General features: G+C 41.8%; 1 protein-coding gene across 1 annotated transcript in view; it reads left to right on the top strand.

Moving 5' to 3' along the window:
- Nucleotides 1-15,554, top strand: part of VPS35 (VPS35 retromer complex component) — a 48,637-nt gene that overhangs the window by 31,790 nt on the left and 1,293 nt on the right. The window contains exons 13-16 of the mRNA XM_067550385.1: nucleotides 5,436-5,558; nucleotides 6,476-6,655; nucleotides 7,921-8,160; nucleotides 9,612-9,755. Of these exons, the coding sequence (XP_067406486.1) occupies nucleotides 5,436-5,558; nucleotides 6,476-6,655; nucleotides 7,921-8,160; nucleotides 9,612-9,755 (687 nt within the window). The remainder of the gene's footprint in view (nucleotides 1-5,435; nucleotides 5,559-6,475; nucleotides 6,656-7,920; nucleotides 8,161-9,611; nucleotides 9,756-15,554) is intronic.

Raw genomic sequence — 15,554 nt, 5'->3', positions numbered from 1 at the left:
ACATCCCTGCAGATGGACCAGGGTAGCCATTGAAAATAAAGTATGTCATCATGCCCAGCACATAAAATCTTGGATTCAGTTCCTATAACTTTTGGAGAAAAGGATTCCATTTTCAGTATCAAGAGCCCTTATATGAATTGGCTTCATTCTCTGCTTAACAGTATATTTTTATTATCGAGTGGTTGTTTCTTAACTGGGAGGATCAATAGTCATATAGTCATGCGTCAGTAGTCATACTCTAGGAGAGAAGAAGAAAATATCCTTAGATGATGGCTTGTTCTTATTTTAGGGCATTGTGGTGTGGTCCTCGTTTAGCTTTGCTATTCCAGCACTAAATCTTTTCAATGAGAGAGACTAAAAACATATGTAAGCAATCCCTAGTGCTCTCTATAGGAAAAGAGTTCCAGGGGAGGTTTAACAATGTTCTGAATTTTGACTTTTGTGTTTAATATAAATTATATGCAGTATGGATCTTGCATAACTGGAAATAATACCGTGCACTTTTTAATGATTAAGCCTAACACTCCTTTAATGTAAATAATCTCTTCAGGAATGGCCTACTAGAAGACAATGATCCCAGTAAGTATTTTCTTAATAGAAGAGATAAAGTTAAAAGTTGTGATGAAGGAAGCTGCTACCCCATTGTAGCAATTTCCTTGTTACACGGTGAGCCATTGATCAGTATTCTCACCCATTTCTCTGCCCACCTGTGTTATGCTCCCCCACCCCACAAAAAATTAAAAATAAAAAAAAAAAAAATTCTATTGCAACATGTGCATACAACAAGGCTATTCCTAAGTTCAGGATTAGGATCCAAAATATTTGTGCTGAGTGCTGTCAACTTTACACTGATTTCAGTGAGAGGTGAGGGTGCTTAGCCTGCTCAGCCAGAATTCGTCATCTTATGGGGTCAGGCTTTTATGTGGTATAAAGAGTTGGGTGATGACCCACAAATAGAACGGAGTATGTATTTAGGGTATCAATGCCTGTGTGTAGGGCTGACAAGTTTATGCCTATAGGGAGTTATTGTAACCCTTAATGATTGACCTTGTGTGTTAGTAACTTGTATGCCTAAAAGGGTTCTTTTCAGAAGGCCTCCACTCTTAGTGTCAAGCCACCATAGGAACTAAAACTTGAGGTTGATTTCTGAACTTCCAGGGAGAGAGAATTCTCATCATGGTATGGGAAAATAGTGTTTCTAGCTGCATGTTGCAGTAAAGTCTACCTTTTTTTCTTCACTAATTCATTGTCTTAATGTTTGTTGAGGTGGGGGTTAGTGTTCTTTTTAAATGTATATGTTAAACAATGCTAAACACTTTGAGTAGTGTCTCCTGTGCAGTAATTAGTGACTGGAAAAGTGAGCTATAGGGAAGCAGTTGTTGCGAATAACCAGCAAAAGACCCATCTTCAGAGGGCTGAGGTGAAAAGGCTGGTTTCTAGGTGTTGATAGATAATCTTAAGTGGGACCTTGGTTCTTAGCCTCTGAAGTTTGATTTTTTTGTTTTGTTTTAAGAGGAGCCCAGGTAGGATCTGTTGGTAACCTGAAAACAATAAAATCAGTATTTTCTTAATAGAAATGTTTTTAGGGTACAACTGCATCCATTTCCTTGAACTTTTCAGTAATTGACTTGCAGTAAATATTTCAGTCCATTTCAACTGAAGCTGTAGTCTTCTTAAAAATGGTTTACCTACGTTTTCTTCCTCCTCTAAAAACTTTACATTATCAATCACACTGACTAATAAAGTAGTCCTGGAAGCACTTCTTTAAAATAGCTTTTTTTGGTAGTGTTCTATAAATTGCTTTTTTCCCCCACAGCTGTTAGAGAGAATACAGAAAACTAAGGGAGGGAAAGGTTAATGGTTTATTGATGAACATCAAGGAGACTTACATCATCAGAATTTTCTTAAATTGCAGGACCCTCCCCCCTTAATTCATCACAAGATGTTATGGGATGCTGACAGCTTTTTGCACGTAATATCTGACTTCAAATTCTCTTCTGTGCAGCATGCAGTGTATAAATTGAATGCAAATTGGGTGAACACCTGGGATGCATTAAGAACTTAAGTGGTGAATAATGAATGAGATGAATAAATGGTCTACTACTTACTCTGTTCTGCATTTACATATGCAGTGTAGTTGTAGCCGTGTTGATCCCAGGACATTTGAGAGACAAGGTGGGCGAGATAATTTGTGCTTACTACTTATGCTAAACAATCTGTTCCACTTGGCATTTAGCTGTGATGCTCAGAGTACCTTTCCCAGGCCTGGAGAAGAGCTCTCTCTGGCTCGAAAGTGTCTCTCTCTTACTAACAGAAGTTGTTCCAATAAATGATACTACCTCACCCACCTTGTCTCTGCATTTATAGCTAGACTTTGGCCTGGTCTATGCTTACGATGAAATTCAGCAGCAGTTGACGGGGGTTACGCAAAACTAACATTGACTTCCTAAATCCTCTTCTGCGCACTGTCTCCAGTATGCTGCGCTGACGGGAAATGCGTACCCATCGATTCAGCGCTATGCTTTTTGGTGAGGTGGTTTTATTGAATCGACTTTCGGATCAATTGAGCGGGTCTTCACTTGCGCTCAATCGATCCAGATAAATCGATCTGACAGCAGCAAATTTGCTGCCGTCAGTGAAGACATAGCCTTTATGTATGGCGCAATGAAGAAAAAACTATTTGTATATGCGAAGTCAGATACCTCTTTGGCTTGTTATATTATACATCAAAGAACTCTTCAAAATCACGTTAGGAACATGGTATACTAAGAAAGCTCAGTCTATAGTAACTTGACATTTTAGTGCTGAGACCTTGATAGAGATTATCAAATTTTTATTTGTTTAAAAAATGTTAAAAAAATTGTTACAATGTCACTCAGATTTCCAGTTATAATTGCATCTTTGTTTAGGAACTTGCCATCCTCTGGGCAATCATCCAAACAGATCCTTAGTGGGCAATATACATTTTCTTCCCATTATAAGTCTACAAAGAGACTAGCATGTTAGTAATCTAGCATTATGATTGGCATTCTTAGAACGAAGATTTGTGCTTCTAATTTTCATAACACGATTTGGTCTGAATAACTTTATCTATTGTGATATATTCAGTTCTGTCTCCATTCTTGAAAAAATGCCTAGACTCTGACAATCGTGTATGTAGGGATTTCTTACTTTATTTGTAATAGGAAAAAAAAAAACTTTTTTTAAAGAGGAAGAAAAAGCTGTGCTATAAACAGTTCACAGCACTGGGCAGAATGCCTTCTTGATGAACTGGCTTGAGAACTAGCATGTGGTGGGACTACAAAAAGGACAGATCCAACCCCCTTCTGGGAAGCGGGTGTGTGTGTGGAAGAGAGAACTAGGAAGTTAGGTTTGTGACTTAACTTACATTTTTGTAAACCTTGTGACTAAAACTCTTTATGAAGAGCAGGGAAGTGGTGCAGACATATCTTGGGTATCAGAATAAATTTGGAGATAATGGATGCTTAACTCCTGTTGTGGTGACCACCATGACTTACTGAAAAGGGCCTGTACTTTGTGTGATAGTAATCCTTGCTTTCATGGATATGTGAAGTTTCTGCATGTTCTGGGGTCCATTTTGCATATGTGCAAGTTAAGAATGCAGTTTACATACCTTAATATAGCTGCCTATGAAAATCAGGCATTTGCAAGTGAAGACGGCTAGCTAGATACATTTCTGCGTACAATTACCTATTGCATCTGCAGTTGTGGTAATTACACTGACACAGATACAGATGGTAGGCATGGAGAGACAAGTGCACTTCAAACAAAAAATGAGACCCTGAATTTCTTCCTTCAAAAATTCTAGAAACCTCAAAAGTGTAAGTCTTCTCCCCTCCGCCCGAACCATCCTTTTTAAAATAAAATGCAGATCTGAGGAATACACTTCAGGTAGTCAAGCTAAGTTCTTTGCCTATACTATGTGACTTATTGGGGTGACTGGTCTTAACCAAACTCACCTGTAATCTGTAATTTGCTCCATACTTCCAGTATTCTCCCTGACAAGGTAAATTGTCATGTGTCAAGTCAATATGTTTCAGTCTTGAGCCCGGCTGTTTTTTTCTTGTGACAGTATGGTTTATTTCTTCTGATGGTCACAGTGTGAGAAGGGTTATGCTGTGCTGGGTCACACAAAAGAGATTAAGGGTATGTCTACACTGCAGTTAGACACCTGTGGCAGACTTGTGCTCAGGCTAAGGGGCTGTTGAACTGTTGTGTAGACATTTGGGCTTGGGCTGGAGCCCTGGCTCTAGGACCCTCCTATCTCACAGGGAGTGTGCCTTTAAACCTCACGTTCTGAAACCTTTTTCCTAATGCTGCTTAAGAAGCACAAGCCATTCAATGAATCGATGTTGTGAATGTATCAGAAATACAATATAAACAAAAAGGGTAACAAGGAATAAGCTCATTTTTGCAGTTGTTAAAAGGAAATATTTTTTTATTTGAGTAGTCATCCTGTCTTTCTGACGAATTAATACCAAGTTAGTGTTTGTCTTCATTGGTGTTAGCTCAAGGTATAACTCAAGTGTTGTCTTTAACCTAACTGCCATCCACACACACACACAACTCAATTTAGAGTTAAGTGGTGCTTTAACCTTAATTAGCTGGCCAGTTTGTGTGTGGATTAAAGCTCAAGAGCTACTGATATTTGAACTGGTGATGCAGCTACAGGACACAGCTCAGTTTGCATAGCTCATTATCTGCTTATCCAATAGCACTGTGTGCTAAGGGTTTTGCAGTGTGGCGATTCACTTGGTTGATTTGAGTCTAGTAACTCAAGCTAACAGTTGTAGTGAAGTCAAGGCCACAGGATGATACTGCACAACTCAGGACCCATTTCTGGGTCGCCTTCTGAGATTGAAAAATGACACCTAATGTCTAGTACTGTGGTGGTGGGAATATTTAAATTTTAAGCAAGTATCAGCACTTGAAGAAATGAGAAGTAATCTACAGATGTTTAGGATTGGCATCCTGTACAAAAACTACATACAAGAGAAATAACTTGAAAGTGATTCTCAGTATTCATTCAAAAACTGTTTTGTCTATGAATTTTGCAAGCTGTTCTCTGATCCCCCTCTTTCAGCCTGTGCATGTGTTTAGCTTAAAACATGTTTGCAACCTTGTATTTTCAGCTGTTAGTACTCCTTCCAGTCAACAGTCTTGTCAGAAGGGACTAAACACACAAACTGCACCTGAGCATGCACTTTCATGTTTTTTAAATTACTCTGGAATCTCTTCAAATGGACCTTTGGGGTATTAATTAGTAGATTTGATCTGAGATGTCTAAAGCCAGTTTTATATTCATTCACTGAAAATAATTCCCTAATCCCTAAAGGCATAAACTACTACGTGTCCAAAAGGCAAACATGAAAATATCTAGGTTTATGAAAATAATTTTAGTACTTTTATTTTAGATTTTAAACACTTCCCGGAAACACTTTGGCGCAGGTGGGAACCAACGTATTCGTTTTACACTACCACCCTTGGTTTTTGCTGCATACCAGCTTGCCTTTCGCTACAAGGAGAATTCCAAAGTGGTGAGTTAAGCACATTTGATGTACTCATTTCTAGTCCTGCCCTCCTAAAAATGCCTTTTGTTTGGCTAAAGCTTACTGTGTAGTTAAAAATTTGATACAGGATGTTAAAATCTGACTTCCTTATTCTCTCAAAGTAGATATTAAATAAGAAAGCAAGTTGATTTCTCAAGCAGTTGAGAAAAATAAAAGGTTTTTTATCCACTTAGGTTTCTATCTAAGAAACTTCCTATAATTTTATGAACCAAAATTGGATACAAACTTGAATAGTTCTAGATTATGTTCTGAAGGTGGCTGACTTTAATACTATGATAGAATCTTAATCTTGATATCTGGGATATTAGTAAAAGTCAGGGACAGGTTGCAGGCAATAAATAAAAATTCACATAAGTCTGCGACCTGTCCCTCACTTTTACAAAAAATACCCTGAAGGAAGGGGGGACAAACAGCGCTGCAGGGGCTTGCAGCTTTTCCATCCCTGGGAGACTGACCCAACCTAGCCTCTGCTTTGGTGGCCTTGAGGGTTGGCCACTAGTGGTCAGCTGTTCGGCAGAGGCGGTGCTTGTGAGTAGTAGTCATAACGGCATCCAAAAATTTCTGAAAGTCAAGCTCCAGAATGCTGGTGGGGAAGGTAATATTTAGTGCTACTTTTGAACTGTCATAAATGGAAGGTCATCTTCTGTGAAAGACCGTTGAGAACTATAGACCAGGACACAGTAGTGCAAACAGATTTTGTGTATTAACCTGCTCTAACGTGAGTAAACATTCTTCTTTCTTAATAGTGTGCAAAGCTGAGTGAGATCAGCTGAGAAATTAATCAAAATGTGTTCATCAGTTCTTTTCTTTTCTTCTCCTGAATCTTACCCTTCTTGCTGTTGTGATGGCTTAGTCCAAGCTTTGACTTAACCTTATTTCTTTAGGATGACAAATGGGAAAAGAAATGCCAGAAGATCTTCTCGTTTGCACATCAGACCATCAGTGCTTTGATCAAAGCAGAATTGGCAGAGCTGCCTCTGCGGCTTTTTCTCCAAGGAGCACTGGCTGCTGGAGAAATTGGTTTTGAAAACCACGAAACAGTGGCCTATGAATTTATGTCCCAGGTAACAGTGATGTTGCTGAGTATTTTTCTTCTCCTGCATTGTTTAAAAACTTGACTTGGCTTGTTTCTTTGTTATTGGTTGGCTGTTGCAGTTAAAATATTAGATTTAATTTCAAAGATCACTGAAGGTGTGATTCTAGCAACTGATCCTCTTCAGGAAGAGACCCCTGAATTTTCCTTTTTACTTCTTCAGCCCCATGTTAAGTCTAGCTTCTCCCTTCCTGAACTTAATTCCACAACTTCTGAAGCACAGCAATGCCACCTACTACTCCAGCAGTCCTTTCATTGGAGAATGTGGCTTCTTCTGAACTTGAATGCTGCTTCAGCAAGATGTCTAGGCTTAGTCTAACGCTCCAGCTGCCTGTCTGATGATGTGGCATAACCCCAAGACATTTACAATAAGCTTCAGAAGTTGCAATGTAAAGTTTTCATACTGAGTCTTGCTGCTAAAATCCACAAAACTTATTTCAAGCGATCCCTTTATCTGAAAATGAACCTCATTTATTTCATAGACTAACTCCTTGAGCTAACTTGACTTCATGTTGACCAGATTACTGGAAAACAATGAATGTTTGAGGCCAACCTATTTTTGCCCTTTAACATCTCTCTCACAATCTTCCTTACCTGATAACCTGTTTGAAATATTATTTTTTTTCAGTATTGCCTTGAAGTCTGGACAGTTGAGATGCAGCATGTACTATGATTAACTTTCTAATTGTGAGTGGATCTTCCTCATGAGACACTTGCTGCTTTACAGATGATATGAATGTCCAGCATAAAAGCTAATAGGATTTACTACCAAGGGTCACTAATTGACCCCTTGCTGCTTTTATTTTGCTCTGTACAATCTTACATATTCTGAATATAGAGTGGAGCCTGCACCCAGGGTCCTTTGTAATAGGACAATCCTTGTCTTAAGCAGCCACTTTAACTATAGGTTAAACAAAATTATACTAAAGCTTTGAGGGTATTTTAAAGATGATTTGTAGTAGGCTACTGGATTTTTTTTCAAATGTCTTAAGTGACTGCTTTAGACAGGTTTATTTGTTTGGTCGTTTTTTCAGTTTTTGGCTCTAGCCTGGTTCCAACCATGCAGGAATTAATCTGTGTGCTGTTTATTGAGTATGCAGCCTAAAACTGTGTATGGAATTCCACCCACAAAGCTCCAGAGAGCTTTTAGAACACACTTACATTCCCTTTGCTAATATTGCTATAAAGAACAGTAATTGTAACTTTTTGTTTCTTCCCTTCTCTTGGTGGCATTAGGCATTCTCTCTGTATGAAGATGAAATCAGTGATTCAAAAGCACAGCTGGCTGCAATCACCTTGATAATTGGAACATTTGAAAGGATGAAATGCTTCAGTGAGGAGAACCATGAGCCTTTGAGGACTCAGTGTGCACTGGCTGCTTCAAAGCTGCTTAAGAAGCCAGACCAGTGCCGGGCTGTAAGCACTTGTGCTCATCTGTTTTGGTCTGGCCGAAACACTGACAAAAATGGAGAGGAGGTAGGATGGCATATTAACGAAGATGTAAGGTATTTTCCCACAATAAGGGTGTCTGACTGTTTCTGAAAAGTTTTGGTTTCATAGATTAAAAAGTAGATGTGCTGGAGCTTAATGGAAATTGAAGATTGTCCTTTACGTATTGGAATAAACTCTTAAAAGTCAGTAGAAAAAAAACTGTGTGCAGAAAGATAGAAGTAAAATAAAATTAAAACATTTATGAAGCTGTTTTACTATTTGAAAAAAAGCTTACATTGTTTCAGCAGGTTTTCAAAAGTACAGCAACTGAAACATTTTAAAGTCTGACGCCTTCTGTAATCACACAGTGTATGATGTTTGAGGCCAGTGTATAAAATAGTACACAAAAGCCACTAATGCAATACTAAGCTTTTACTGCTGACTCAAAAATCAAGAAATGCTAAAGTCAGCGTTGAATGTGTGCAACACTAATATTTCCATTCGCATATGCATTATGGTAGTCTTACATGATCATATTATTTCTCATGTCTACGAAGACCTTAGATAAGCTATGATCCTGTAGGGTCTGTTTTTATATTATTTCTTACAAAACAACTAAATTTGACTTTCCTAAAACTTGGCTTGATGAGAACTTCAAAGCAAGTAAAGTCAACTCTGTAACTAAAAAATTATGAATAGTTGATTAATGCAAATGTTGAAAAGCATGCAGTTAAGGACAGAACTAGTGTTGCCTAAATTCAATAGAAAACACTCCTATTGATTTGAATGGGAGTAGAAATGACTACTAAATTAGCCTCTGTTCATGTATAGGTTTACTGAAGACTTTTATTGTGCATATTGCACAGAGAACTTTTAAAAGGATCAAATGGTTCCAAAACCACTTTTTCAAACTCAAAGCAGCAATCCTTATTGAGGACTTTTTTAGTCCTGTTTACTAGGTAGAAAAGAGAGGAGAAAAAGTAGTGTTTAAAAATGTTTAAAGGGGAAAATATTTCACCCTTTAAGCTCCTGTAGTTGAAGACATTTTTCTCAAATTACATTTTAAAGGCTCTTTCCTGCAAAGATTAAGCAATCAACTGCTGCCCAAATTGTGACTCTTTCAGAAAGTTTAGTATGCTAAAAACTCACATAGGGTTTATAATGAAAGCTTTTGCCATCTTAGCTTGAGTGGATGCCATTAGGTAGGCGTGCACACTGATAAAATGTTCTGAGACAATAGTAAATACAAAGCTCTTTTTAAAAAGTGTTTGGTGCATTCATAGTTCTATCTGAGTGCTTGAATGATCTTAATAGGTGGGTAAGTTTATGTAGGTTTTTGCATGCCCTTATGCCCAAGCTAAGCAAGATCAGGTTCTTGGTACACAGGCGTTATTGACTATCTGCCGTTCAGGTGTTGGGTAAAGTGGTGTTGAAGGCTTATGTTTGTCCATATAATAAATATATATTTTAAACATTTTTGTTTTCTATATCTTTAGCTTCATGGAGGAAAGAGAGTAATGGAATGCTTGAAAAAGGCTCTAAAGATAGCAAATCAGTGCATGGATCCTTCACTCCAAGTTCAGCTTTTTATAGAAATTCTGAACAGATATATCTATTTTTACGAAAAGGAAAATGATGCGGTAAGTGAAGATGTAATATAGAACCATATGTTTTTTGGTTTTTTTTTAAACAGAATCCTATTTTAAGTTTGTTCCTTATGCTAGAATTTATACCCAACACCTCTAATGACATGAGTTAAATGCATCCCATAGCACCTCTTACCTAGTATTGGTTTTGCTTGGGCCTCTTGACAATGTAGTGAATCAGTTCTATGTATGTGAGAGAGATTCCCTTTTTTCTAAGGAAAGAGTTGTGCTGCTGTGGTGTAGACGCTTCCTACGTTGCGAGAGGGGATTCTCCATTGATGTAGGTAATCCATCTCCCAGAGAGGCAGTAGCTGGATCAGTGGAAGAATTCTACAGTGGAGATTAGGTCAACCTAAACTACATTTCACAGGATCTGAAAATTTCACAGCCCTAAGTGATTGTAGTTAGGTCAGCTTAATATTTAAGTGTAGATCAGGCTATAATATAAAATGTAGATGTTCAGTAGAAGTTTTTATTACCCATTAGCCCACTGTAAATGAACATGAGTATAAGGTAAGGAACTAAGGGCGGATAATAAATCACTTGAACTTCAATTTAGTTGTAGATATAGCCTGCTTAATTTTGTATATCTTGCTTGTATGCATGTGAAAGGGGAAGGACAACTGTTAGAGGAAAATGTTTAGCTATTCTGCCCAGTGAGAGAACTGGTTCTAATTTGTTTCAGATGCAAACTTCTATCATCAGTAGGGCTTCTAGTACTGTACTGACTTAAAATGGATTTCAGATGCAGTGTGGTATGTGATTGTGAAAATAGGCATGGGGTAACTTTGAAATTTGCATTCATCATGATAATGCTACAGTGTAATAAGGTTGCATGGATTTGTTACCTAATTAGGTTTCAGGGGTTCTTAACATATGCCAGAAGCTGCTTTGTACTTGATTAGCATACCTTTCCAAGTTGCAGAACTTCAAAATTTACTTTCCCAGGACCTATTTTATTTAATTTATTTGAAGCATTGTCCTCAGGCTTGCCAAACCTGTATTGATGTTCACAGTAGCTCTTGTTTTGCAAATCAGTTCTTTTACGTCTGTCTATGATGATAGGCTAAATAATGCAATAGATTTCCAGATTTCTGTCCTGTAATACTGTCTTGTTAAATAGCTGTTGTGCTTCACCCCAGAGGCAGCTGCACTTAACAATGGATGAAGTGATTCCCTGTGTTGTATAGATTTTACTTTTACATAAAGTTTAGGCTCATCCAAAAACCCACCTTAAGGGAGTCAATGCTCAATTCCCATTGAATTCCCAGTGAGTTGGATGCTACATTTCTTTAAACTCCATTGAAAATCCCAGACTTCATGTAGCACTAAATCTAAGGTTCTTCTTCAAGTGCTTGCTCATGTCCATTCTGATTTAGGAGTGCGTGCGTGCGGCACATACACCGGTGCTGGAAGTTTTTTCCCCAATGGTATCTATAGGGCTGGCTCTAGCCTCTTCTGTAGCAGTGCGCGTATATGCTCATATATATGTGGCTGCTGGCCCCCTCCTTCTCAGTTCCTTCTTGCCACCCGTGTTGGTGCTGGAACAACTTTTGCTCTCGCAAGTCTCTGTTTCGTAGTGGTTCTAGCTTTCTAGCTATTTCTAGTGTATATAGTTTTAAAAGTTGGTTGTTTAGTTTGTTAGTAAGTTCCCAGGATCGGGGCATGCCCCGGTCCCAGGGTTTTAAACTCTGTGTTTCATGCAAGAAGCCTATGCCACTGAGCGACCCACATCAGAGCTGTATAAAGTGCTTGGGAGAAGCTCACGTCTTCGAGAAGTGTAAGATCTGTAAGGCTTTTGCCCGAGAACTCAGAAGGACCGGGACATTAGACTTAAGCCCTTCTGATGGAGGCGGTGCTCAGACTGGTGTCAGAGCCGCGATTGGACTCGGGACCGAGTACTGCGGCACTCATTAAAAAGTGCTCCTCCAGTGTCGGAGTTGACCCAGCACCACTTGGCATCCTTGGTGCCGAAGAAGTGCCAAAAGAGAGCGCACACAGGAAAGGAGTGTTCGCCAGTGCTGAAGCTGGCTAAGAAAAGTTCAGGGAAGCCGCAGTCAGCTCTGAAGGGGTCTCCGCTCAGACGGATGTTGAGCCCAGCACCCGCATTGCCACCAACTCCAGGGATTGACAGAGGCCTGCGCCACCTATTGGTCCCCTCCACGCCTGAGGTGGTCCAGGCAATGAAGGATCTATTCGCCATGCCAGTGCTACCTACACCACAAAAGGGTAGGCCCCCACAGCGAGGAGTGGACGCTCTGGCTGGGAGTCCGTTGAAGGGGATGCTAGTGACACCCTGCCCCCTGTCAACTGGTTGCCGTTTTCAGCCTCGAGGTGCTCATCGAGTTCTCCAGAACCATGCCAAGACAGATCGGGTTCGTGCCTCAGGTCTCTGGGGGTTAGGCACCGATCTGCCGAGCATCAGTGTCGATCTTTGAAGCCCTGAATTCCCGACACGCAATAGGTCATTGGAGCCCCGGCACTGCTCAAGTCCTTACAGAAAGCCGAAGGACAAGATGTGGTTGAGATGTAGTCAATGCTTCGGCTCTGGACACTGCTCCCCGATGCCAGAATTCTGGAGTAAGATGCAGAGCAGTAGATGGCATCAGTGCCCCCGTGGTCACCGGGATATACTTCTTCGAATTCAGGGGAGGAAATTATAGTCCCCCTGAAGGTGCAGGCTACAAAGCCCCCCCCCGTGGGTTTCCCCATGTCACCACAGATATGGGGGGGGGGATGGCCTCAAGGACAATGGACTGGACCCTGGCAATACTGGAACCCGTGGGGGTTCTCCCATTCCGCAGTGCCCTACCCACTTTCGCCAACAGGAACTTTGATGCCATGCTCTTCAAAAGACCCCCACCATGGCATCGGCCTTAAATGTTGACTCGGAGCATGAAGAGTTGCTATCAGGAAGTCTTATTGGTGGCCACCCTGACTAGAGAAGAGGCACCAGCAGCCCCTCAGCTACTGGCTGGCTCCTTGTCCTCCCCAGATGCACATGGCCCTGCTGGACAATTATAGGTCACATCAGGACCTATTGAAAAGGGTAGCAGCTAACCTGGGTCTTAAGACAGAATTGCTTAAAGAATCTGTGAATGAGTTCTTTGGCATCCGCAGCCCCTTCCAGCATGGTCTTCTTGGTGCATGAAAGGGTAGTGAAGCTGGCTAAGGCTTTGTGGAAGACCCCAGCATCTCTGTCCCCCACATCCATGCAGGCAGAGAAAAAGTACCATGTGCTAGCTAAGGGTTTTGAATACCTATACACGCACACATCCCCAGTCTCACCTACAGCTAAGGGTGTCTAACCAGGAGGCGTTGCTAAGGTGATAACATGTTAACATCTGGCAATTGCTGGAAAAGTTTACTGATTCCCTCCCCCAGTTCTCCAAACAAGAGTTCGAGGCCATCCTGGAAGAAGGATAAGACTGTGGCCAGGGCCTCCTTGCAGGCAGCTTCAAACACTGTGGATTCAGCAGCGTGGGCAGTGGCCTCCATGGTATCAATGAGGAGAGCTTGTTGGCTCCAGTCATCTGGTCTCTCGACAGAAGTCCAGCGGCCTATCCAGGTCCTTCCATTTGATGGCACTGCTCTGATTGCGGACCAGACTGACTTCAGGCTGCGTGGTTTGAAGGACTCTAGGGCCATGCTGCGCTCATTGGGCCTTTATACCCTGTCCTCGTCAAGGAGACACTTCAGGCCCTCATAGCAGCAGCACTTCAGAGGCCAGTCCAGCGGGGAGCCCTATAGAAAGAGAAATAGATGCTACAAGTGTCACCGGGGCAATTCGCTGGCATCTGCCTTGAATCCAGGCCTGAGCCATCATTTCTTGGGTGGAAAGAGAAGCTTTTGAAGGTGCACCTGAGGGTGACCCACCAGTCTATATTTGAGATCCATTTTTCCAATCGTTCTCCTGCTGCCTTGCCTCTTTTTTTTCATGGCCTGGATGGCCATTATGTCAGACAGTTGGGTGTTGAACACAGTGGCTGCCGGCTATACCCTACAGTTCATCTCGATCCCACCCTTCTTCCTTGTCCCTCTTCAGGGACCCCTCTCACGAGCAACCCCTCTTCTGAGAGGTCCAGGTTCTCCTGCAGATGGGGGCGGTGGGGGAAGTCCCTCAGAGTCGGAGAGGCAAAGGATTCTACTCATGGTATTTCCTGATCCCAAAGTCAAAGGGAGGCCTGAGACCCATACTGGATTTAAGGGCCCTAAACAATTTCCTCTCTGGATCCGGGCGACTGGTTCGCCACCCTCGATTTGAAGGACACTTATTTTCATATCACTATTTTCCTGGGCCACACAAGGTTCTTGCAGTTTACAGTGGGAGCGTGACACTAGCAATTTATGGTCCTACCATTCAGCCTTTCTACTGCTCCCAAGTATTTACCAAATGTATGGAGGTAGTAGCAGCCCACCTCCGGTGCAGGGGGGAGGGGGGGGAAAACAGTGTTTCCTTACCTGGACGACTGCCTTATCAGAAGCTGCTCAAAGGAACAGGTCCATCATGACATAGGAATCATGAGAGACCCGTGTCAGTTGCTGGGCCTGTTAATAAACTAACAGAAATCGTTACATACGCCTGTACAGAGAATAGAGTTCGTGGGGGCAGTCCTGGACTCTATTCAAGCCAAAGCACTACTGCCCAACACCAGATTCCAGGCTATGGTGGGACTTAGCCAGTCAGTGAGGATATTCCTCAGTCTCCTGGGGCATATGGTGGCTTGTATTTACGTGGTCTGCTACTCCAGGCTGCAGTTTTGGCCACTCCAAATGTGGTTGGCAGTGGTATACTCCCCATTCAGGCACTCCCTAGACAGGGTTCACATGATTCTTTCTCTCCTCCCTCCCCCCCACCCCTCCCACTTACCTTTCTGTCATGGTGAATAAATCCTCAACAGGTGCTAACAGGAATACCCTTTGAGGCCCTGAGACCAAAGGTCATTTCCCACTTTCATGTTAATCGGGACATCTTCCTGCTGGTGTTCTGCCCTAAGCCTCACAGCTCTAATGAAGAGAGGTGCCTGCACTCGCTCAATGTAAGAAGGGCTCTAGCCTTCTACATTGATAGGACCAAACCGTTTTGCTGCTCCATGCAACTCTTCATAGCAATTGCTGACATGATGAAGGGCAAACCAATCTCCTCGCAACGAATATAGTCCTCAGTTACAGCCTGCATTCGAGCCTATTATGAGCAAGCCCGAGTTGCGCCTCTGGTGTCCGTTGGCCCACTCCAGAAGGGCACAGGCATCTTCAGCGGCTTTCCTGGCAGATGTGCCTATTCAAGATATTTGTAGGGCTGCTACATGGTTGTCCATACATAACTTCACATCCCACTATGCCATCATGCAGCAGGCTCGGGATGATGCAGGATTTGGCAGAGTGGTACTGCTATCTTCACGGCCATGAAATCCTGCCCACCTCCAGAGACACAGGTGTTAAGTCACCTAAATCAGAACAGACATGAGCAAACACTTGAAGAAGAAAGAACGGTTACTTACCTTGTAACTGTTGTTCTTTGAGATGTGTTGCTCATGTCCATTCCATAACCGACCCTCCATCCCCTCTGTTGGAGTTCCGGCAAGAAGGAACTGAGAGGGAGGGGGCCCTGTAGCACCATATATACAAGCACATATGTGCGCTGCTGCAGAGGGAGCTAGAGCCGGCCCTACGGATGCCACTAGGGGAAAAACTTCCAGCACTGGTGCATGTGGTGTACACACACACCTAAATCAGCATGGATATGAGCAACACATCTCAAAGAACAGTTACGAGGTAAGTAACTGTTCTTTA

Source organism: Emydura macquarii, unplaced genomic scaffold, assembly GCF_026122565.2.
Source record: "Emydura macquarii macquarii isolate MOO-44397 ecotype Brisbane River unplaced genomic scaffold, CSIRO-AGI_Emac_v2 contig_295, whole genome shotgun sequence".
Lineage (NCBI taxonomy): Eukaryota > Metazoa > Chordata > Testudines > Chelidae > Emydura > Emydura macquarii.
This window is presented reverse-complemented; position numbering and strand designations above follow the sequence as displayed.